At 48.2% G+C, this 26,053-nt stretch overlaps 1 protein-coding gene across 1 annotated transcript in view; it reads right to left on the bottom strand.

Annotated features, from left to right (window-relative positions):
* The window catches only part of ALDH6A1 (aldehyde dehydrogenase 6 family member A1), a 188,209-nt gene that overhangs the window by 157,565 nt on the left and 4,591 nt on the right, over nucleotides 1-26,053 (bottom strand). The window contains exon 2 of the mRNA XM_030214333.1: nucleotides 6,194-6,256. Within this exon, the coding sequence (XP_030070193.1) occupies nucleotides 6,194-6,256 (63 nt within the window). The remainder of the gene's footprint in view (nucleotides 1-6,193; nucleotides 6,257-26,053) is intronic.

Genomic DNA, 26,053 nt, shown 5'->3' with positions numbered 1-26,053 from the left:
TTTTGAAGGCGGAACACAGCGAAGGGAAGGCTAGACGTCGGGAGCGCCGCCTCCTTCCCTGACGCTTCGCTTCCGGATTTGTTTGTTTAGATGCGAGGGCGGGGCAGAGACGGCTGGGTGGCTTCACACCACGAACGCCACGAACCCTACAGCCAGAGCCAGGGAGTGATGTCAGATGGCTTCAGAACGTTGTCCTCATTAGAACGTTCACGGTGCGTTTTATTATATTAGATGATTTTACTGCCACAGTGGCTTTATGTGCTGCAGACGCTCCCGATATGGTTGGGAGAAGCTGATTTGAAAAAACTATACAAGGCGTTGAGCTTGTTTCTGTGGAGGGGCAAAAAAGCTCGGATCCCCTTGTGTACTCTTGATACCTAGGAAGAAGGGAGGCTTGGGGCTTCTGGACCTGAGGCACTACAACCTAAGCTGTGGCATGAGACATGTTAGAGATTGGATAACAGGGCGGTCGGGATTTAAGCCGCTTGCTATAGAGGCTGGCTGTATGGTGCCTTGTGTCACCGGTCTATATGTTAAATGCACGGGCAGCAGGTTTGTCAGTGGATGATAAGGCACATGTCATCTGGAGATACAGGAGGGCTGTGTGGAGGGCTCTGTGCACGGTTTTCCAGGGAAATAGATATGAGACTCCCTTCCTCCCCTTGACGGGGAATGTGGACTTTCAGCCTGGCATGGGAGAAAGAGGGTTTTGGAGCATAGGTAGAGGGAAAGGTATACAGAGGGTGGGAGATATACTTGATGCAGAGGGCAAAATGCTCTCTCTTTCGAGTGTTTGTGAGAGATGGCGCTTGACACCTTCGGATTACTTTAGGTATTTGCACACTATGTTGCCTCATTGCCAGCGGGGTCCCTTAGCGGGGTATTTGCTCAGCAAGTCACAGCAGGATTACAGTTGGAGGCTCAGGGGCACCCTAGATTGAGTCATTATGCTCAGGTAATCTCTGAAGCTCGACCACTGGCTTCCCTGCGGAGCGTGGCTGAAGTGGCAGATTTGCAGAGTGAGGTGACAGAAGGGGTACTCCATACGTTTAGAGACAACATAATACGCACCTCTTACAATGAACTGCATAGGGAACAGGACTATACATTTCTGATGAGACTATATATTGCACCCTGGAGGGCTTTAGAGCTGGTTTTGCGGAGACAGGAGTTTGCCCTAAGTGTGGTTCAGACAGGGCTACTCTGGGGCACATGTTTTGGACGTGTGCTCGAGTGCAGGTATTTTGGGCAGGTGTGGGTAGGTTTCTATCTTTGTACATAAGGAGACCAATCCGGCCACATCCGGGGGACTTCCTGTTTCATGAGGGGGCACACATGAAGGTTGAGTCGGGGGCTCATCGCTTATTTTTGGCAAAAACCTTGATGTTAGCGAAAAAGGTCATTCTGGTTCATTGGCGCATGCGGAAGGCCCCTCAGTTAACTCTGTGGAAAGCGATGATGTTTGAGTTAGCGCTTCTCGAGCGTAGAGCGGTGTCTAACAGCTCCGAAAGACAGTGGCAGCTCTTTCAGGACATCTGGGTGCCTTATTGGGCCAGACTTTCACACCAAGAACATAGTCTACTCCTAAATGCTTGAGAAATTTCTTGCTGAGTTTCTTTTCTGTTAGGCTAGAGTTGCTCTAGTAGTTTTTGGCCGGGGATTGTATTACTATTAAGCTATGTCTTTCTTTCTTTACCCTTCTCTTTCTTCTCAGGTCCCTTATTTTGGGGTTTTTCCTCTCTCTTTCCCTTCATTGTGTTATGTACAGATAGGACTGATCTGGAGCACTATGCCTCAGGGGCTCATGGGGGGGGGACAACAAAAATGGGAATAAAAATGTTTATGGAGGCCTCTTACCGGTGGCTTCTGCTTGTTATATATTCTGTGTTACTTACGTTGGACTAGTTCTTACGGTGACCCATGCATATTGACTGCTTTTGCTGTAGCAAATGAGTGAACCAGGTTATTGTTATAGTTTTATTGTATTGCTGAGAACTCCAATAAAGATAATAAAAAAAAAAAAAATTGGCGTAACATTGGCTACCCTCCAGTCTTCCAGTACCACACCTGATTTTAGGGATAGATTGCATATTACTAACAGTAGCTTTACAAGTTCATTTTTTCAGTTCTATTAATACTCTGGGATGAATATCATCTGGTCCTGGTGATTTACTACTCTTCAGTTTGCAGAACTGCCCCATTACATCCTCCAAGTTTACAAAGAATTTGTTTAGTTTCTCTGACTCGCCTGCTTCAAATATCCTTTCCGGCACTGGTGTCCCTCCCAAATCCTCCTCGGTGAACACCGAAGCAAAGAATTCAATTAATTTCTCCAAGTCAGAAGCACGTGTTCATGAGAGTCTGCAGATTGCTATACTTTGAGCAGAGATCCTGGATGCCACATCAAAAGTGTTTTAAGTGCCCCTGGCCAAGAACTTTTGACATGCCTTCTGCTGTTTGACCAACTGGTGAAAAGGCTCGGCCAGCTTAAGAGGGCGCGCATCAACCAAGTCCGACAGCCGGTGCACAGAGTTTCACAAATAGACACTCGTGAAGAGCTGGTAAGATTGTATATGGGAAACGAGCATTGACACTTAGTACATCTTCCTGAAAAAAAGAATCCAGGGTTCTAGCTTCTCTGCCTGAGGGTGCCAAGGTGTAGTCTCTGGAACTCCTGGCTCTCGAGTGCGCATTCCACCACTATGGAATTGTGAAGCACCTGAGGCCTATCAAAACCAGGAACACTATGGAGCTGGTACTGGGTGTCAATATTCTTGGCATGACAAGGACCGACAGAGGGTAATCCCAGTTCCTGACGAGGACTTCACCGAGTACCTTGTGGAAAAGGGGCAGTCACAGCCTCCTTAGAAGATGTGCAGTCCAGAACCTCGAGCATCTTGGCCCTGGGCTCATCCTCCACTTCCAAAGGAAATTAATTGACATCAGTTATTTCCTTAACAAAAGATGGAAATAAAGGGATCTCTGGAGGAGACCGTCTCCTTTCAGGTGGAGGGGAGGGCTCAGAGGGATCCCATAGGACTCATCCAAAGAAAAGTACCTGAGATCCTCCTCTGAATCCCACGAGTGATCCTCTTCGGTGTCAATCTCCCGAGATAGTCGAGACCAAACCTGCTTCGGTGCCAAGGACCCACGTCCTCGAGAGCTGCATTGAGAAGTCGACTCTCGTCTGAACTTCAGCGAATCTTTCTCCACCAATGTCGAGGGAGTGCCGGCTTGGGTGGCAGTTGACACCGGTGCCACAAGTGGCAGAGGCCGCACCACAGGCTGAGGGCCAGGCTGCGCTGCAACGGGATGTGGGGTAGGCCCAAGCACCCCTGATACCGATGCACAGAGTTGCATTAGGCCATCCAGCAGCTCAGGGAGCAAGATCTTGATGCGCTCATCAAGGTCAGACACCGGGAAAAGCTGGGATGCTGGCTGAGGGGCAGGTTGCAGAACCGTTGGGGGTTGATGTGGGAGCTGGTTCTCGACTGCTAGGAGAAAGGTGTGTTTGTACCTCCTGTATGCAGGGGGAGCGATCTTCTGGCACCGGCGCTTCTCGGGTGCTGAATCCTTCAACGCCCCGGAACCATGTCTCAAGAGTGACCGATGACAATGGTTCTTGGCCTTCACTTGAAGCGTGTCAACAAGACTCATTGGTACTGAGGATGACGTCAAATCCTCACATCGCCTTGGGGTCAGGTCCGATGATGGATGATCCTTGCGGGCCTGCACAGTAGGATGCCTTGAGGCAGGTGGAGACCCACTTGATGCTTCACTGCTCCCAGTGTCTAAGGGTTTAGCAGCAGTCATGTTTACCGATGCTCTCGATGCTGATGTAATGCAGACGCCTCCAACCTCGATGAAGATGAACCAGGCTTGGCTCCAAAAATCCTCTCTCGTTGAGCCACTCCAGAAAGCTGGGTCCTCTTCTTCATGCAAAGACAGAGAACATAGTTAGCAGAGCTACGGTTGGGCCAAAGACACTGCAGACACCAAGAATGGGTGTCCTTCCAGAGATTGTCCGATTGCAGAGAAGGGCGACAAAAATGATAAAATGTGATGGGTCGACTTCCCTATGAGGAAAGGTTACAGCAGCTGGGGCTCTTCAGCTTGGAGACAAGACAGCTGAGGGGAAATATGATAGAGGTCTATAAAATAATGAGTGGAGTGTGAATCAATTGTTTAAAAACACTAGGACCAGGGGGGGTACACAATGAAGCTACAAAGTAGTAAATTTAAAACGAACCGGAGAAAATATTCTTACCTCAATGTGTAATTAAACTCTGGAATTCGCTGCCAGAGAATGTAGTAAAAACAGTTAGCAGGGTTTTAAAAAAAGGTTTGGATGGCTTCCTAAAGGAAAAGTCCATAGACCATTATTAAAATTGTAGAAATATATTTAAACTAAATGGACTTGGAGAGAATCCACTGTTTATTTCTAGGATAAGCACAATAAAATGTATTGTACCGCTTTGGGATCTTGCCAGGTGCTTGTAAACTGGATTGACCACTGTTGGAAACAGGATGCTGGGCCTGATAGACCTTCAGTCTGCTCTAGTATGGCAATACTTGTGTACTTATACACCAGGTCCAGCGCTTGAAGCCTCTGGGAATCTCAAGAACATGGATTGAAAAACTTCATTGGCTAAATTAAATGATGCAATGGTGCCTGAAAAAGGGGCAAGGCACAGTAAATAAAGAAAAGGAAAAGTCCCGGCCCAAGTCAGGGCCTAAAAGCAGCCCGATGACGATGGAAAAACGAGAAAACTTAAAACCGGGTAAAACAAAAAAATAGCTCTCCAAGACTGAGTGGATGAGGGCAGAGCAAGAAAAACATCTCCTTGCGCGGAAAAAGAACAGACCGCGTTCATGCAAAAGGCGCTCGCGCTCCACAAAGCTCTTTTGTATTAGCTTTGGGCAATGCTGGACTGGGCGACGCAGATCGGCATCATCCACTTGTGAGACTATATAAGCCTGCTTGTTCTCAGAGAATGACAATATCCTTCAAAGCAGTGCAACAAGACCTCTTGGCAAAAACAGCCTAGACCTGAGTTATAGTTAAAAGATAATTTCTAAGATTTTGTTCATCCATGCAGCGGCACTTCAGAGGGATACTGACATGAAACTTTATATTTTTTAATCCAGTACTGCAACACAATAAACATTGGCAGAAGACAATACAATGCATGGCAGCTTTATTGTGACAACTCAAATTACAGTCCCAAAATATCTTGTAGCGGGAGCTTCACAATCGTGCACTTAAAGGATCGCTGATCTTTTTGCTAAGTTAAGCTAAGTACTTTTAACAAAATCATATGAAAATTGGTAATAAAAATTTAATTTTAAATCAAATTTAAATTAAGATCAATGGTGATGCTGCTAAACCATAGGACTAGGATCCTATGTGAAATGAATTACCATGGAGGTCTGTCAAAAGATTGTTAAAGGACTGGAATGGAAATGTATTGAGAATTATACATCATCTGCGTTACAGATTGCGACAACTGCAAAATCTTTTCTTATCTAGAACAGTCTTATTTTTGTCTTGGCCATTTGTATCCCACCACCTTATGTGGATATGAAAAAATTTCCTGACTTTTCTCAGCAGACTTCTACCTTGGAGCCTCTTATCATGACTCCTTGTTCTAGAACACCCTTTCCCTTAAACGGATCTGCTTCTGGTGCATTATTAATACCTTCTAGAAATCCGAATGCCTTCATCTTTCCACCTTAATAAGATCCAGACTCTAATGGATACAAAATGTTTTAACTAGTAGTTCTCATGTCAGTCCTTGGGGTTCATCAAACAAGTCAGGTGTTCAAGACTTCCTTAATAAATAGGCATGAAACAGATTTGCTTACATTGAGAAACAGTATATGTAAATCTGGAACACACATTCATTATGAATATACTGGTTGATGTGGCCTTAGGACGGACCTGAGAACCATTTCTTGAAAACCTTGTTCACATCTAGCTGGTTTCTTCTCCTCATTTTTCACCCTCTACCCTTCCTTCTAATCCAGTCATCCCAGACAACAATCTTGGACAAAGGCCATAAACTGAATCTCTAGAGCTTCCACCATCCTGCCTGGTCTAAGCAGGTGAAGACAGACTTATGAATCAAACCCAGACCTCCTGCATGGCATCACTGAAACTGAACACAGCTTCATACCTTAGAATGCCACTTACCACCGAGGAAGAAGAAAAGGAGGATGAGGGTGAATACCATGTATTGCACAACAGAGCAGGAATCTGAAATTAGAAGAGGAATAATTACTTACATATAACAAATGTTGCCCGAATGGTCAATCCGCCCCTGATCTCTTTACACTACCTCTTGACCAACTTTTGCTAACTACTCATTTCTGGCCTGTATCATTGTACTGCTATGGATTTACAGCCTGTCTCACTGACACAGACTACTCAATAATTACCGTGGATTCTTTTGGATTCGTATTAGATAAATGAAACCTTTATTAGAGGTGCTAAATTCTACTATGATTAAGGTATATAAAATGGTTAGCTATATAAACATGATTAGCTATATAAAAAATCATTACATCACTGGTCTCTACATCTAAGCAATACTAAGGTAAAATTATGTATAATCATACCTGATAATTTTCTTTCCATTAATCATAGCTGATCAATCCATAGACTGGTGGGTTGTGTCCATCTACCAGCAGGTGGAGATAGAGAGCAAACTTTTGCCTCCCTATATGTGGTCATGTGCTGCCGGAAACTCCCCAGTATGTCGATATCAAAGCTCCATCCGCAGGACTCAGCACTTAGAGAATTACACCCACGAAGGGACACTCTGCCCAGCTCACCACCGCCGAAACGGGGGAGGGGAATTAACCCAGCTCATCCCCACACAAGTGGGGGAGGGGAATCCGTCCAGCTCATCCCCGCGGAGCGGGGGAGGGACACCACACCCGCCGATGCGGGGGGATCTGGCTTATCCTGCAACCGCAACCGCGGGAGGAGCTGACTGACCCTAACACCGCCGAAGCGGGAGGGGTACAAAGCTGCCCTACAGCCGCACGAAGCGGGAGGGAGTGCCGGCAGAATTTATGTCTCAATCCAGCCCCGTAAAACGGAGGGGAGAGGAATGCAGCAGCTCACTGTAACACAAACTCGTCTCAACTCTTGAAGAATCCAAGTGAAAGAACTTGAACACGAAGTCTTTCTGAAATAACTGAAGACTAAACCTGAACCTGAAATGCAACCAGAATAAAAACAGAACAGATATCTGGGAGGGGCTATGGATTGATCAGCTATGATTAATGGAAAGAAAATTATCAGGTATGATTATACATAATTTACCTTCCATATCATCAAGCTGATCAATCCATAGACTGGTGGGATGTACCGAAGCAGTACTCACCCAGGGCGGGACATTGAAATCCCTGACCTCAACACTGAAGCTCCAAACCGGGCCTCCGCCCGTGCAGCCACAGTCAAACGGTAATGCTTGGAGAATGTATGAGCCGAAGCCCAAGTTGCCGCCTTGCATATCTCTTCCAAGGAGACGGATCCGGCCTCTGCCATCGAGGCCGCCTGAGCTCTCGTGGAGTGAGCCTTCAGCTGGATAGGCGGCACCTTCCCCGCGGCCACATAAGCCGCTGCAATGGCTTCCTTGACCCATCTTGCCACTGTAGGCTTAGCAGCCTGCAGACCCTTACGAGGACCTGCAAACAGGACAAACAGATGATCCGATTTCCGGAAATCATTGGTCACTTCCAAGTATCTGAAGATGACTCGTCTCACATCCAGATATTTAAGAGCAGAGTACTCCTCTGGGTAGTCCTCCCTACGAAAGGAAGGGAGACAGAGCTGCTGATTCACATGGAAGCGAGAAACAATCTTGGGCAGGAAGGAAGGCACTGTGCGAATAGTCACTCCTGCCTCAGTGAACTGCAGAAAAGGCTCTCGACATGAGAGCGCCTGGAGCTCGGAAACTCTTCTGGCTGAAGTGATAGCCACCAAAAAGACTGCTTTCAACGTCAGGTCTTTCAGAGATGCCCTCGACAAGGGTTCAAAAGGCGGCTTCTGCAATGCTCTTAGCACCAGGTTGAGATTCCACGCAGGCACCACTGAGTGCAGAGGAGGGCGCAGGTGATTAACTCCCTTGAGAAAGCGCACCACATCTGGCTGCGAAGCCAGGGAAGCACCCTTCAGGCGGCCCCTGAAGCAAGCCAGAGCCGCTACCTGGACTTTAAGGGAACTGAGCGACAGGCCTTTCTCCAGACCTTCTTGCAGGAACGCCAACACTGAAGAAATTGGAGCAGTGAAGGGAGAAAGTGAGCCTGCTTCACACCATGCTGCAAAGATACGCCAAACCCTGGCGTAAGCAGTAGAAGTAGAGCGCTTCCTCGCTCTCAGCATAGTGGCGATGACCTTGTCTGAGAAGCCCTTCTTCCTCAGACGCTGCCGCTCAATAGCCAGGCCGTAAGACCAAAGGGAGAGGGATCCTCCATCACCACGGGACCCTGATGTAACAGGCCCTGCTCCACTGACAGCCGCAGAGGATCGTCGACTGAGAGCCTGATCAAGTCCGCATACCAGGGACGTCTGGGCCAATCCGGACCCACCAGGATTACCCTGCCGGGATGCTTTGCCACCCGGTCTAGCACCCTGCCCAACATGGGCCAGGGCGGGAACACATAGAGGAGCTCTTGTGTCGGCCACTGTTGGAGAAGAGCATCTACTCCCAGGGATCGAGGGTCCCGTCCTCTGCTGAAAAAGCGCGGCACTTGGCAATTGGCCGATGACGCCATCAGATCTAGGCTCGGCTGGCCCCAGCGCTTCGTGATGTCCAAGAACGCCTGAGCAGATAGTTGCCACTCTCCGGGCTCCAAGGTATGGCGACTGAGAAAGTCCGCCTTGACATTCATGACTCCGGCAATGTGGGCCGCTGAAAGCTGCTCCAGGTTCGTCTTCCGCCCACTGGCAAAGACTCATAGCCTCCTTGCTAGAGGGGCGCTCTTGGTACCTCCCTGGCGGTTGATATAGGCCACAGCCGTGGCATTGTCCGACAGGACCCGTACAGGCTACAACACCAGTACCGGGATGAACTCCAATAACACCAACCGAATGGCTCTGAGTTCCAGGAGGTTGATAGACCACTTGCCTCTGCAGGAGACTAGAGCCCCTGCGCTGTCCTTCCCAAGCAGTGGGCTCCCCAGCCCATCAAAGAGGCGTCTGTCGTGACGACAATCCACTCCGGGGTCACCAGAGGCAATCCTGCAGACAACTTGTCTGTCTGCGTCCACCAGCTCAGCGCCTTGCGCACTGCTGGGTCCACGGGAAGGCGCACAGCATAATCCTCCGACATCGGAGTCCAGCGCAGCAGCAGAGATAGCTGTAGTGGTCTCATATGAGCCCTGGCCCAGGGCACTACTTCCATCGTGGCCGGCATAGAGCCCAACAGCTGCACGTAGTCCCAAGCCCGAATAGGAGAGGCTACTAGGAACTAGTCCACCTGAGCCTGAAGCTTGACAATCCGATTGTCTGGCAGGAACACTCTGCCCACTTGGGTGTCGAATCGAACTCCCAGATACTCCAGGGACTGAGTCGGGCGCAGCTGGCTCTTCTTCCAGTTGATGATCCATCCCAGGGAGCTCACAAGAGCAACTACCCGGTCCATAGCTTTGCCGCACTCTGCATAAGAGGGGGCTCGGATCAACCAGTCGTCCAGATAAGGATGGACTTGTACTCCTTCCTTTAGCAGGAAGGCCGCTATGACCCCCATTACTTTGGAAAAGGTCCGCGGAGCAGTAGCCAACCCGAAAGGGAGGGCTCTGAACTGGAAGTGTCGTCTCAGGACTGTAAAACGCAGAAAGCGTTGGAGAGGAGGCCAGATGGGAATATGCAGGTACGCTTCCTTGATGTCCAAGGAAGCCAAGAACTCTCCTGCCTTCACTGCCGCTATAACAGAGCGGAGAGTCTCCATGCGAAAGTGCCTCACTTTCCAGGCCCGATTGACCCCTTTGAGGTCGAGGATAGGCCGGACAGAACCTCCTTTCTTTGGAACCACAAAGTAAATGGAGTAACGTCCCTTGCCAATCTGATTTTTTGGCACTGGAACGACCGCACCCAGGCGGATCAGGTTGTCCAAGGTCTGCTGCACTGCCACAGCTTGACCGGAGACTTGCAGGGAGAGAGTACAAACCCGTCTCTTAAGGGTTGGCAGAACTCTAGCTTGTAGCCGTCTCTGATGACTTCCAGCACCCACGCGTCTGAAGTTATAGTGGTCCACTCGCCCAGAAACGAGGACAGCCGTCCTCCAATCTGCACTGGGGCGTGGACCAAGGCCCCGTCATTGGGTACGAGACCCTGGGGGAGGACCGGAGGGAGCACCTCCGGGACGGCGGTCTCTGCGAAAGGAATGCTGCTTGGGGGAGAAATTCCTCTTGAAGGAAGAGGGGGCAGAGGAACCCGACTTGCCCGGGCGGTACCGACGGGCTTCCAGCAACCGTCCTCTGGAGGTACCGGGACGAGTACTAGCCCGAGCCCTGACCTCTGGTAATTTCTTGCCCTTAGACGTGCCGAGATCGGTCACGATTTTGTCCAGCTCGACCCCAAAGAGCAGCTTGCCTTTAAAAGGCAATCTAGCCAGGCGGGATTTAGAGGCGTGGTCAGCAGACCAATGTTTCAGCCAAAGCCACCGCCGCGCAGAGACTGTCTGAGCCATGCCTTTAGCTGAGGCTCTCAAGACATCATACAGCAAGTCTGCCAAATAGGCTAAGCCCGATTCCAGGGCCGGCCAATCAGCCCTCAAGGAAAGATCCGAGGGGGAAGCCCGCTGCACCTTAGTCAGGCACGCCCTGGCCACATAGGAGCCGCAAACTGAGGCCTGCAAACTTAAAGCAGCTGCCTCAAAGGACGACCTTAAGGCCGCCTCCAATCTTCTGTCTTGGGCGTCCTTTAGGGCCGTGCCACCTTCCACCGGCAACGCCGTTTTCTTAGTCACCGCAGTGATTAAAGAATCCACGGTAGGCCACAGATAGGCCTCACGTTCACTCACAGCCAAAGGATAGAGGCGGGACATAGCCCTAGCCACTTTAAGGCTCGTTTCCGGGACATCCCATTGAGCCGCAATTAAGGTGTGCATGGCATCATGCACGTGGAAGGATCTAGGCGGGCGCTTCGTCCCCAGCATAATGGCAGAGCCAACAGGGGCTGAGGGAGAGACGTCCTCCGGAGAGGAAATCTTCAAAGTGTCCATGGCCTGTAAAAACAGGTCGGGCAAATCCTCTGGGCTAAAAAGTCGCGCTGCAGAGGGGTCATCCGCTCCATCCGAGCGGGGATCTATCTCCTCCAAGGAATCCGCAAAGGACCGTTGGGAGACCTCAGACACGCTGCCCTCATCTACATCGGAGGAGACAAAGTCCTCCAAGGCCTGGAAATCAACCCGAGGGCGTTTACCTCTGGGAACCTCAACCTCTTTATCAGAAGAGGGAGCAGGGGCAGCGTTTTGCATGAGGAAAGCCTGATGCAGCAGCAAAACAAACTCGGGGGAGAAACACCCCAGACTGTGCACTTCCGCAGCCTGGGCAACAGCCCTAGACGCACTCTCAACCGGCGCTCGCAATAGCGGGGGAGAGACATGCTGCGCATCCAAAATGGCGTCCGGCGCGAAACTCCGCGAAGGAGCCGCGCGGGAAGAACGGCGCTTAACTTTAGCCGCTTTTGTGCCGTCGCCCAAATTAAGGGCGTTCATGGCATTAATGTCTCCAACCTCAAGGGCGGCCCACGAAGAAGCCGTCCGAGCCGCGTGGCCGGCCAAGATGGCGGAGGCGAGGAGCGGGGGATGGGCGTTTATGGCGGGAAAAAACCGCCACGCCGGAGGAACGACCGGGACATTCATCGGTCACTAAACTGTCACCCATCAAGGGCGAATCAGGTTGTAAAACCCCCGCATCCCCTCTAGAAGCGCTCCAGCGATCCGGGGAGCGACCCTTTGCGCCCTCGCCCTCCGACGCCATATGCCACGAGGAGAAGAATCGGGGAACCCCCTGCCCGCTATAAAAAGGTAAAATTACCTGCTTGCCACTCCGAGCTGTAACGAACTGGTGTCCCAGTGAGTAGCTGCAATGAACGTTTAAAGAAACGTCGAATTAAACGCCTTTAAAGACGTTTAAATTTTTTTTTTTTTTTTTTTTTAAACGGAGCCAGCGGGAGGGGGGAGAAAAGGAGGGACCTGGCACCACCAGGTTTGCACTTGCTCAAAAGAGCCCTCAACCCCAGGCCTCAACAAAACCTAAGGATTAGGCTTGGAGGCCTAGCCAGAGCTGCTGCTGTGTGTGACCACCACCTGCTGAGATAGAGAACATACTGGGGAGTTTCCGGCAGCACATGACCACATATAGGGAGGCAAAGTTTGCTCTCTATCTCCACCTGCTGGTAGATGGACACAACCCACCAGTCTATGGATTGATCAGCTTGATGATATGGAAAAGAAGCAATAATACACTATACATACAATCATCACTGGTCCTTACATCATCCAGGCTCTTACCATCAGCTGGGGGCCCCATTACAGTGAAAGCCAGGAGCTTTTTAGACCAGGAACAAGTCCTCTGCAAAGTATGTACGTTACTCACAGATGAGCTTCCCGATTTCACTGAAAGAAACTCCCCTTTTTACTAGGCTCAGAACTCATGTTCAGAGCTAAGGAAAATTACAGAATGCTTCGCTGTTTAGGTAAACAAGCCATACTGTGGGAACGTGGTCTGAACCCGAAAACAAGCTCCATCTTTCCCTTCACATAATTAATTAGAGCTGTGTCTTATCTTCTGCATTCCAACTTATTTTCACACAATTAAAGTTAAACAATCATTTTTAAACAGAATTACTTCTAAATCAACAATACAGACCCCGAGTGCACTGGTCAGTCAAGACAGAGTTGAAAAACATTTTTAAACAGAATTACTTCTAAATCAACAATACAGACCCCGAGTGCACTGGTCGGTCAAGACAGAGTTGAAAAACAATCTTTAAAATTCACTTGTATTACAATCATTCTATGCACCTTCTGTCAAAATAAGCAGTGCTAAAAGTGAGGAGCAGTTAACAAGATTGGCAAGCTGTTACTGTAACACTATGTAAGGTGCAGTACAATACTTTGTAATTCAGACAGAGAATCCAATTGCTGAATCCCTGTCTCTAAGCGCTGATACAATAAACACTTTCTTATAATACTACTAGCCGTTAAGCCCGTTAAAACGGGTGCGTATTGGAATGTTTTTTTTTCCCAAGGCCCCCCTCCCGTTGCAGCTGCAAGGCCCCCTGCCATCCTCCTTCCCTGCCAGCTCCAAGGCCCCCTCTGTCCCTCCCTCCCAGCTCCAAGGCTCCAGTCCTCCCCCCTTCCCAGCTGCAAGGCCCCCTGCCCGCCCTCCCTCCCAGTTCCAAGGCCCCAGGCCCTCCCCCCCAGCTCCCAAGGCCCCCTTCCCTCCCTCCCAGTTCCAAGGCCCCCTGCTCTCCCTCACAACTGTAAGGGGCCCCATTCCCTCCCTCCCTCCCAGTTCCAAGGCCCCTTGCCCCCCCCCCGTGCCTTCTTCCCAGCCAGCTGAAAGGCCCCCTTCAGTCCAGCCCTCCCAGCTCCAAGGCCCCCCCCTCCTTCTGAGACCTCCCATGTCCCCTCCCCGCCCGAAGGTAGCCGCTACCACCCCCCCCCCCACCCCGGAGTCGCCCTCTCCCCCCCTTCACCCGGCCCGGGCCCTCTCTTCGTTATTCAACTTACAGCAGCGCCAAAACAGCAGCAAGCTGCAGCTCCCGTTGGCCTTCCTTCACTGCCTGTGCCTCGCCTCGTGTGACGTCACGTCGGCGAGGGCGGGGCACAGGCAGGGAAGGAAGGCCGACGGGAGCTGAAGCTGAGCTGCTTGCTGCTGTTTCGGCGCTGCTGTAAGTTGAATAACGAAGAGAGGGCCCGGGCCGGGTGAAGGGGGGGGTGGTGGCGACTCCGGGGGGGGGGGGCGGTAGCGGCTACCTTGGGGGGGGGGAGCGGTAGCGACGTCAGCGGTTCCCTCCCTCCCCTTCCGCGCAGTTTCCCTCTCTGTCCCGCCCCCCTCGCCCCGTCATCACGTCTTGACGCGGGGGCGGGACAGAGAGGGAAGTCTCTACTGCGCATTTGCAAGTGAGTACGGTCACTTGCCTTTTATATGTTTGATGGGAACTGCTTATTTCTCTACCAGGGTTGGTGGATGGGAATCTGGAGACTTTGAATTGTTTCAGATTGATTGCCCAGGGATACCAGTTACCGCATGGCGCCAGGTGAGAAAAGTAGCAATGACTGGATCAGCATAGCCCTGTAGGGCGAAAATAAGTAATTAGGGCAATAATTATTCCCTGATAAAACTTATTACAAGGTTTCCGCTCAGTCTAGGGGAAATATTATAAAGAAACCTTGTGCTGGCACCCTGCCAGTGTTTTGTTCTTCGCCAAAAAAAACCCAAAGCCACGTCACAGATGAGAATTGTATATTTATTACAGGTAGAAAAATAGACACTCTGCAATAGCTTATATGCAAAAATATCTCTTACTGATATGCACTAACAAAATATATTGTCTAACTACACTCTGATAATCCTGAGACTACGTACAGTAATGATTAGAACAGTACAAATGATATCCTAATGATCCTTATGAAACTTATCACATCTTATGCAACATACACATTAGCAGCTGTCCCTGACCAAGAGCTGACATAAACCAGTCGTACTCAGATAAAACCACTGCCTAACCCCAGACCAGGAAATATATCACTGTGATCTTACCACGCTGTCCTGATGACGGCTTCGGATAAGACCAGAGCAGAATCTCCCAGACGCTATCTTAGCTGTCTGTGTCTTTTGTAGTGCAGGTCTTTCTCAGCAAACACACAGGTTCCCGTCTCTCCTTTGGTTCTCAGAGCCAATATCTCTGCCACAGGTATTTGCACCAGTTATGCAGGTCACAAGGTTGGTATCATACCGTCTCTAGCTCACCCCGAGCCTTGCTGGATTTCTCAGGTCCTTCACAGGTACCCCTCCGAGGGTCTCCGACAACTTTCTGCTCCCACTCTCCCCGCGTCTTCAGACCTCTCTCCGTGATAGCCTGGACCAATTCTCCTCTCATACAGTACAGTGCATGGGTAAGAAAAGTTCTTTGTTTTGTGACCTTGAAGATGGTAACTTCTGGTGCCATGAGTATGACTCCCTTCCCAGCGTCTCAGAGATAGAAGGGGGATGGTTGGAACACAGAATGTCCTTGGCTTCAGCAAATGATTTTCCACAAGCTGAAGCTGGATCTTGCTGACACAGAAATGTTGCAGCAGCCATCTTATTATACCAAGATGTCATAGGCTTGTATAGGCCAAGACCAGCTTAGGCTAGATCACAGGGAAATACCCCTACAGCCCACCTTCCTCAGCTTCACCCTCTCAAGAGCCAAGCCGTAAGACCAAAGCGGAAGGCGTTCTCCATCTGCACTGGACCCTGGTGAAGCAGTCCGGTTTTGACCATAAGATGTAGAGGAGGCTCCACCAGCACACGAACCAAATCCGCATACCACGGACGGTGTAACCAGTCTGGAGCTATCAACACCATCAGACAGGGATGAAGAGATATTCTACACAGAAGACTTCTGATTAGAGGACAAGGCGGGAAGACGTAAAGGAGGCTGCACTTTGGCCAGGGTTGTAAGAAAGCGTCCAGCCCTGCAGATTCGGCCTCCTTTCTTCTGCTGAAGAACTGTAGAACTTTGCTGTTTTTCCTGGTTGCCATCTGATCCATTACAGCTATGCCCCACTGCTGACAGATCAGACGAAAGGCTTCCAATGATAGTTCCCATTCTGCCGCATCCAGGAGATGACGGCTACGAAAATCTGCCTGAATGTTGTCCTGGTCTGCAATGTAAGCCGCTGACAGGAAGAGAAGATGAGTCTGCCCAATGCAGCAGAGCAGTGGCCTCCGAGGTCAACACTACGCTCTGAGTTCCGCCCTGGTGGTTGATGTAAGCTACTGCTGTAGTGTTATCAGATAGGATTTGTACCGCCTGACCCTCTAGGAGATCGTGAAAGGATTTGAGGGCTAGCATGACGACCCTCAATTCCAGCCAGTTGATGGGTCACTTCAATTCTGAGAGAGACCAACAGCCCTGTGCTACTCTAGAAGAACTGAGAGTCTCGCAGAAGGCGCTGGGACTTCAAATCCCCCAAATCTTTCACTATCTGTTTAAGATCTTCGTCAAAAAGTACTTTTCTCTAAAGGAAGTCTGGTAAGTCGCTGTTTGGAAGCCATGGCACAACCACAACAGATGGCGGGCTGAAACAGTCAGGGCCATTTGCTTAGCCGAAGCCCTAACCAAATCATAAAGGGCATCTGCCAAATAGGCGAGAGCTGACTCCATAGAAGCCCCGGCCGCCAGCAAGGAAGCTGACTCCTGGTTGTGTTCTAAACCTTGCTGAAACCAAGACAGACATGCTCTGGCCACGTAGGAGCTACATATGGAGTCCTGTAAAGCTAAGGCCGCCACTTCAAAGGAACGTTTAAGGGTAGTCTCAAGACGTCTATCCTGCACGTCCTTCAGTGCAACTCCCCCTTTCACAGGAAGAGTAGTATTCCTAATAACCGCAGTAACCAACGCATCTACCTTACGCAAAGAATTTCTTTTAGGTATATTAAAAGCAAGAAGCCGGCAAAAGAATCCGTTGGACCGCTAGATGACTGAGGGGTGAAAGAGGCGATCAGGGAAGACAAACTATAGCGGAGAGATTAAATGACTTCTTCGCTTCGGTCTTCACCGAGGAAGATTTGGGAGTGATACCGGTGCCAGAAATGGTATTTGAAGCTGACGAGTCGGAGAAACTGCATGAAATCTCTATAAAGCTAGAGGATGTAATGGGGCAATTTGACATATTGAAGAGTAGCAAATCTCCTGGACAGGATGGTATTCATCCCAGAGTACTGATAGAATTGAAAAATGAACTGACGGAACTTTTGTTAGTAATATGAGGAGTGTGGTAGCCGTGTTAGTCCACTCTTAAGGTTATCAATAGAAATCAAACAAAATAAAACATGGAAAAGAAAATAAGATGACATAACTTAATACATTTCTTGATTAGCTTTCGAAGGTTGCCCTTCTTCGTCAGATCGGAAATAAGCAAATGTGCTAGCTGACAGTGTATATAAGTGAAAACATTCAAGCATTACTATGACAGTCTGACAGAGTGGGAGGATGGGGGTGGGTAGGAGGTATGCATGGGGACATCAAAGCATATCATTGATATTCTAACAGGATGGGTGTGGATAGGTGAGGGGTGGGGTGATCAACAGAGACATACAGCTTTATGGTTTATAATGGGCTAGGAACCCAAGATCCTTGTTAAGTCCTCTCTGTTGGGTGTTAAAATATTCATTCTGACTTCAAAGGTCTTACGTTCTTGTATGGTTTTAAAGTTATCTTTCAGGATTCTCACTGTGAAGTCACTGGTTTAGTGTCCTGGAAAATGCTGACCAACAGGCGTGGGAGCCCTACTGGCACCAGTATTGTTCATGTGATGTCTATGTAAATTGAATCTTGTCTTAAGCATCTGGCCTGTTTCTCTAATATAGCATCCTTCGCTACATTTTTTACACTGAATGATATATACCACATTGGAAGATTGTTAGTAATATGTAATTTATCTTTAAAATCAAGCGTGGTACCGGAAGACTGGAGGGTAGCCTATGTAACGCCGCTATTTTAAAAAGGTTCCAGATGGGATCTGGGAAATTATAGATGAGCCTGATGTGGGTGCCGGGCAAAATGGTAGAGACTATTATAAAGAACAAAATTACAGAGCACATTCAAAAACATGGATTAATGAGACAAAGCCAGTGTTGATTTAGTGAAGGGAAATCATGCCTCGCCAATCTATTACATTTCTTTGAAGAGGTGAACAAACATGTGGATAAAGGCGAACCAGTTGATACTGTGTATCTGGATTTTCAAAAGGAGTTTGACAAAGTACCTTATGAAAGACTCCAGAGGAAACTTGAAAGTCATGGGATAGGAGGTAGTGTCCTATTGTGGATTAAAAACTGGTTAAAGGATAGAAAACAGAGAGTAAGGTTAAATGGTCAGTATTCTCAATGGAGAAGAGTAGATAGTGGGGTTCCCCAGGGTCTGTGCTGGGACCGCTGCTTTTTAAAAATATTTATAAATGATTTAGAGATGAGAGAAACTAGTAAGGTAATTAAATTTGCTGACGACACAAACATAGTAACATAGTAGATGACGGCAGAAAAAGACCTGCACGGTCCATCCAGTCTGCCCAACAAGACAAACATATGTGTATACCTTACCTTGATTTGTACCTGCCTTATTCAGGGCACAGACCGTACAAGTCTGCCCAGCAGTACTTCCCGCCTCCCATCCGGCTCTGGCACAGACCGTATAAGTCTGTCCTCCACTATCCTTGCCTCCCAACTCCTCTTCCCCCCACCTGCTCCGCCACCCAATTTCGGCTAAGCTTCTGAGGACCCATTCCTTCTGCACAGGAATGGATCCTCAGACGCTTAGCCGACAAAGTTATTAAATTGTGAGGGGATTGAGTCACGTGGTGTGATGCAGGAGTGAAGTCACGCTGGAACTGAGCTCCTGCGATTCCCCCATCATCTTACGCTATTAACAGCCTCAAAGGGGAAAAACGAACTTTAGTACCGCCAGCCTTACAACTTGGAGACCGGGTGGTTTTTGATTGCTAGCCTGTGTAGAAGAACGGCGGCGAAAACGCTTCGAAAAGATAAAGAGAAAGGCAAGATCGCAGAATCCAAGATGGCGCCCGGACAGCAATCGCCGAATTCGAGCGTTTGCTCAGTATGGACGGCAGAAATTACCGCGGAGGTGACAGCTGCGGTAGAGGCGGCCCTTGATAAAAAACTGCAAGCGTTGTTTGATCGCGCAGAATCTGCCCATGAACGGCTTGATGGATTCCACCTCGATCTGGACCACATGCAACAGCGGATTAGTGACCTGGAAGACCGAACAGCGACATCTGAGCAACCTGTGGAGGCACTACAGAAGAAAATAGAGGAGCTAGAAAACAAACTAGACGACTTAGAGAACAGGTCTCGTCGAAATAATTTACGACTAATTGGGCTCCCGGAACATATAAAGGACTCAGAGCTGGGCAGTTTCCTAGAAACCTGGCTTCAGAGCACATTAAAAATGAATAATCTGCCGGGTCCGCTGCGCATCGAGAGAGCGCATCGGCTGGGGCCGAAGCGCCAAGGCGCGGCGAGGCCGCGGGCGGTGATAATGAAAATTCTCCACTATGGCCACAAACAGGCGATTTTGCAGGCTGTAAGGGCAGGAGGAGAGCTTCGTTGTGAAGGCCAACGGATCCTTTGCTTCCAGGACTATTCAGCACGTGTAGCAGCGGCGCGAAAGGAGTTTGCGCCCGTGTGTGCGGCTTTACATGAGAGAAAAATCAGGTTTGCATTGATATACCCTGCCAAACTGAAGGTGCAGTATGAAGGGGGAGATAAACTCTTTGAAGAGGTGGCTGCAGCTAAAGAATTCCTCAAGAGTATTGCACAGGAACCTGCAACCTGATGGTGAAAAAATGGCGTCTTAAAGAAGAAAGTCTTTGACGGGGCATGTGAGTTGAAAGAGACTTGGAGACATGGACTAGAAGACTGTTAAGTATGTTTAGAGACTATAGCTCCATATCTAAACTTTTGTCTCAAGGGAATACTTGGACAGAGGGGCACAAGGTAAACACCCGGTCTCGATAAATGGAGACAGGCATAAATACTACATAATGGGGTTTTCCCCATGGAGCAGATGGTAAATTGAAATAGAGGGGGAAAGGACACTATACGTGATGAGTTCCCTGTTGGAACTCAAGGGTTTACAGATTGGAGGGGGGGGGAAGGGAACTCACGGGGGGGAGGGGGAGGGAGTGGGGGAATAAGGGAGGGGGCGGGGAGCAGGTCTGTTTAAATATGGCATGTGAATGGGGTAGGAGAAGACAACTAGGAAATGTCGAGAGTATACAAAGCAGCAGAGGGAGGTGTAGGCTGGGACACCTTTCTCTTTATTACAGGTTTAATAACATACGTGAGCCATTTGGGATAGGCCATGGTTAAGCTAATATCGTGGAATGTGGGGGGTATTTCCTCCCCAATCAAAAGAAGTAAGATTTTACAAACTTTAAATAGACAAAAGGCACATATAGCAATGCTACAGGAGACACATCTAACAGCAATAGAACACAAGAAGTTGTGTAAATGGTGGGTGGGAGACTACGTGGAAAGCCCGTCACCAAATAGAAAGGCGGGAGTTATTATCTTATTCCGCAAAGGGCTTCATATTACAAAAAAACGAGTAATTGTGGACCCGCTAGGAAGATATGTTTTCTTAGAAGCCCATGTAAATAATCACCCTTTCTTACTAATTAATGTATATGCACCAAACCAATATGACAGGAGGTTCTATCAGACCCTGGTGAGACATGTGCACTCCTTTGATCAGATACCTATAATTATGGGGGGAGATTTTAATTCAGTCTATGACCCACTGCTGGATAGTACTGGAGTCTCTAGAGTAGGGCCAGTGAACTTGACAAAGGGAGTCCCATGGTTGTGCTCGATGTTAGATCTAGTTGATGTATGGCGCCTGTACCATCCGGGAGAGAGGGACTATACCCATTTATCTAGGGCACATGACACTCTATCCCGAATTGACTATATCCTGGTTTCGGCAAATAGGATACCTTGGTTACAACAGGCTGAGATAGGGCCAACACAGGTCTCAGACCACGCTTTTGTGTGGATCACAATTGGGTGTGATGGGGATAGAACCCAGAAGCCCAGGTGGCGATTTCCCACAGAACTGTTCTACGACCCACAATTTGCCTCCTATATACAATCCCAGTGGAAAGAATACTCAGAGTTTAATGAGAATAGTTATCATTTAGACCCGATATTATTTTGGGAAGCGGCCAAGGCCGTGCTGAGAGGAGCCATAATTTCATACCATTCCTATAAGAAAAAATCTAGAGAGGCAGAGATAGTCAGGATGGGAAAGGTAGTGGGGCAGGCACGCCAGAGATTTGGAACTAACCCAACGCCCTTAAATAAATCAAGACTTTTAGAAGCTCAGTCATCTTTGAACCAGTTAATACATGCCAAAGCCAAAAAATCTAATTTTTATTATCGTTATCAGTTATACAAACATGCAAATAAGCAAGGGAAATTGATGACACGACTGTTACAGCAAGTGGGAGGCTCCAGATATGTGTCACAAATCAGAGATACACAGGGGAGTATTCAGCATACTCTGGAGGGAGTGAATGAAGTATTCCGGCAGTTTTATGAAGCTTTATATTCCCCTCCAGAGGATCAGGGGCTTCAAGCCGAGTGTTACTTAGCAGGACAATCACTGCCCCAGATCACAGAGATACAACAAAGCAGCCTTAATAGATTAATAACAGAGGACGAGGTGAGCTGGGGTATACGTGCCAGCCCATTGCATAAGTCTCCGGGAGTGGATGGACTCTCCTCTGAGTTTTATAAACTCCTTAGCTCGGATATTGTACCCTGCCTGACAGAGGTTTTCAATAAATGTATAGATATGGGGGGTCTACCAGAGTCTTTAAGGAAGGCACAAATCATAGTCTTGTTAAAACCAGGCCGCGACCCACTCTTAGCCAGTTCATATAGACCTATCTCTTTGCTTCCTTTTGAAACAAAATTACTGGCAAAGATTATGGCAAACAGACTGGCACGGATCCTGCCGGAGATAGTGGAGGAGTCTCAGGTGGGCTTCGTACGAGAAAGGTCAGTAGCTCGAAATATGAGGCAGATTTTAGGAGCGTTGGAAAGCCTATATGAATCATCAACCCCGGCCTTAATAATTAGTTTTGATGCCGAAAAGGCATTCGATCGGGTTAACTGGGACTTCATGTTTGCCTCCCTGAGGGCATTTGGGATGGAAGGGTTTTTCCTACATGCCATAGAAACGCTGTACCAGGGACCTGTTGCGGAGGTATGGGTAAACGGGCAGGCTTCCGCGACGTTCGGGATCGCCAGGGGTACCCGACAGGGATGTCCCCTCTCGCCCCTTCTTTTTGTGTTGGTGCTTGACCCTCTTATAAGAGAAATCCAGAGTATGAGGGAGGTGAGAGGGGTACAGATACAGCAAACTTCCTTTAAGATCTCGGCCTTCGCAGATGACCTCTTGACTATAATACAGGACCCCCAGGTGTCCTTACCGTCACTACTGGACATTTTTGCTGAATTTGGGGATTACTCTGGTTTTCGTCTCAATCTAGACAAATCTGAGGTTATGACACTTCACATGAGAGAGGAGCAGTGGGAACGTTTATGTTGTCCACTTAAGAGAGTGGGGGATGCGTTTAAATATCTGGGGATCCAGCTCACCAAGGACCCCAAGATGCTATATAGTGCTAATGTAGAATACTTGCTAGAAGACACCAAGGGAACACTGGGAAGATGGGCAGGGCTTCCGATATCATTGATGGGCCGCATCTCCTTGTTTAATATGGTGCTTTTCCCTAAATGGCTTTACTTTTTACAGACAATCCCATTATATCTCAAGCACCAGGAAGTGAGATCTTTACAAAAACTGCGTTCCAAATTTTTGTGGGCTGGGAAACGACCCCAGATACGATTTTCACAACTGGTGAAGCCTTGGAGAAATGGGGGGATGGGATTGCCGGACATTAAACGCTATAATGTAGCATGTTTATTGCGCCACCTGGGGGACTGGTATCTGCAGAGGGAGGATTATACCCCATTGGAGATAGAAAAAGCAAGGTGTAGCCCCTTAAACCTGATGTATGTCTTACATGGGGCATTAAAGGACCTACCTACAAGGTTGAGGACTAGTGTACTGGTGTGGCCCTTAAAGGCCATATGGAAGGACTTGGCTAGGCTGTGGTCCTTTGATCCTAGATGTAGTAGATTACTACCCCTATTAGGGAATGAGGCTTTCCGCCCAGGGGAAGAAAATCCTATAGTGAGATCCTGGGGGGAAGGGGATAAGGTACTTATACATTATTGGTTGGAGCCCAGTGGTAATCTTAAAACAATGGCTGAATTAAACCTAGACGTAGCAGACTGGGGGGTATGTTTTGCATACGAACAGCTTAGACACTATATAGCTTCACTCCCCCGAGCTGCACTTGGTGTTGATCTGCCCACTAAGATGGGGGAATTATTTGAGATGATATCAGAAGATCCTATCTCGATATCTATATTACATAAAAGGCTGTTACTGGCTAGGCCACAGAGAGACCTCACACGAGTGGCAGCAAAATGGTCAGCAGATACACAAAGAAGGATCACCCCGGGAGATTTGTTAAAGGGTTGGAGGGGAGTTTTGAAATGGACGCAAAACGCAAACCTTCGAGAATGTCAGGTCAGAGTGATATATAGAGCATATACCTCTCAGTCTCGACTGAATCAGATGGGATACATAGAATCTGCCCAATGTAGACGCTGTGGGGCGCCGGACAATAACTTCTACCATGCTTTTTGGAAGTGCTCAGCTATAGCAGCCTTCTGGACCAGGATAGTTAAATACTTAGAAAGAATAGGAGGGAAAAAGGTTAATCAGCAGCCTACGAGTATTCTTTTGGGTTGCCATGCCCCAGTGGAGGGGGGTACGAGATACCAGAATATAATGGCCCATAAGGCTTTTTTGGTGGGCATGAAGTGCATACTTGTTAACTGGACACAAGAACTGAACCCCTCCTTTTGGCAATGGAGGAATCGCTTACATGATTTACTTACGATGGAGCTCCAGGACTCTCTGCTTAATACTCGGTCACAAAGCAATTTTTTCCTTACCTGGGAAGGTTATATTAACACCTTGTCCCATAGGGCGAGGAGTCATATTATTAATAAACTTGGAGCATTGCCCAAGCTTCCCTTGGCAACTAATGGAAACTAAATGGGAATAGAGTCCCTTTTTCTACCACCTTTTTAGGAATTGGAAAGACAGTAGAGCAGACCAAGGCAGGGGGGGGGGGGGGGGAGGGAGGGTTTAGGAGGGGGGGTAGTAGGGGGGGGGGAGGTTTATTTAGAGTTATATTAGCCCTTCCCCAGCACGATATGGACATCTTCCGGAGAGGGGTAGGAGGGCCATCAGACCACAGGCCCCCTGGCTCTCTTGTGGAGGGGAGTAAATTCACACAATATGATTTGATTTTAATTCAAGGCTTTGCGAATGCACAGCTGACACCTGAAGGTGGTTATATTTTTGGGGGATCAAGCATTTGAACATATGGTGTCAATTGGTAGAAGGGAAAGATGGGGAGGAAGGGTTGTTGGGGAATTGTTGTTAATAGATCTTGTTGATTAAATGTTAGTTAATAGTATAAAAAAGGGGGGGGGGATAAAAGTTAAAAGATTAATGGAGACGAGTAATATTGTACAATTTCAGTACTTGGTGTGCGTTGATTGATTGTAGAGACATTTACATTATGTAACCACCATTTTTGTGCTTCATTAATAAAAATTGTTGAAAGTTAAATTGTGAGGGGATTGTGAAAAATTATAAGAGGATCTTACGAGACTGGGTGTCTGAATGGCAGATGACGTTTAATGTGAGAAGTGCAAAGTGATGCATGTGGGAAAGAGGAACCCAAATTATAGCTACGTAATGCAAGGTTCCACGTTAGGAGTCACAGACCAAGAAAGGGATCTCAGCGTCATTGTTGATATGTTGAAATGCTCTGCTCAGTGTGCTGCAGCGGCGAAGAAAGCAAATAGAATGTTAGGTATTATTAGGAAAAGTATGGAAAACAAAAGTGAGGTCGTTATAATGCCTTTATATCGGTCCATGGTGCGACTGCACCTCGAATACCGTATTCAATTCTGGTCACCGCATCTAAAAAAGATTTAGTGGAATTACAGAGAAGAGCAACGAAAATGAGAAAGGAAATGGGACGACTTCCCCATGAGGAAAGGCTGAAGCATCTAGGGCTCTTCAGCTTGGAAAAGAGACGGCTGAGGGGAGATATGATAGAGGTCTATAAAATAATGAGTAGAGTGGAACAGGGAGACGTGAATCGTTTGTTTACTCTTTCCAAAAATACTAGGACTAGGGGACATATGATGAAGCTACAAAGTAGTAAATTTAATAAGAATCGGAGAAAATATTTCTTCACTCAACGTGTAATTAAACTCTGGAATTTGTTGCCAGAGAATGTGGTAAAGGCAGTTAGCTTAGTGGGGTTTTTAAAGGGCCTGGACGGCTTCCTAAAGGAAAAGTCTATAGAGCATTATTAAATTGACTTGGGAAAATCCATTGTTTATTTCTGGGATAAGTACATAAGTACATAAGTAGTGCCATACTGGGAAAGACCAAAGGTCCATCTAGCCCAGCATCCTGTCACCGACAGTGGCCAATCCAGGTCAAGGGCACCTGGATAAGCGTTATAAAATGTATTGAGCTTTTCTGGGATCTTGCCAGGTATGTGTAACCTGGATTGACCACTGTACAGGATACTGGGTTTGATGGATCTTGGTCTGTCCCAGTGTGGCAATACTATATGTAAGAGAAGGTGTCAAGCGTAGTCGCAGCCACCGAATAGAGACGGGCCATAGCCCTAGCAACTTTCAATCCACTCTCAGGGTCAGTTCTTGAATGGACTCATGCATAGGGCAGGCTTTAGAAGGTTTCAGCGTGCTAGCCATCTTAAGGTTGACCGACGTCGTTGCTTGTTCTTCCGAGTCCAAAATATTTACAGCTTCCAAAGCTTGTGAAATGAGAGAAGGTAGCTCGTCCCTATGAAAAATCCTGCCGTCGGATCATCCTCCTCAGCAGGGAAAAGCTCATTATCCTCCAGGTCCTCAAGCCTAGAAGGATGGCCTGAGTCCCCAGAACCTGCCAAAATGGAAGGCAGGGGAGAATGCGGACCCACGGACCCTCCCTTCGGTGAGGACGCTAGTCTCCTGCACTTCACAGCCAGATCTTCAAACTGGAGCTGTGACCCAAAATCGCCTTGAAACAAGGCTGAAGGGAAGGGCAGAGAAGCCGATCCCTTTTTCA

This window comes from Microcaecilia unicolor, chromosome 9 (genome assembly GCF_901765095.1).
Source record: "Microcaecilia unicolor chromosome 9, aMicUni1.1, whole genome shotgun sequence".
Classification (NCBI taxonomy): Eukaryota; Metazoa; Chordata; class Amphibia; order Gymnophiona; family Siphonopidae; genus Microcaecilia; species Microcaecilia unicolor.
Note: the sequence above shows the minus strand (reverse complement) of the source record. Positions and strands in the feature narration are given on the sequence as shown.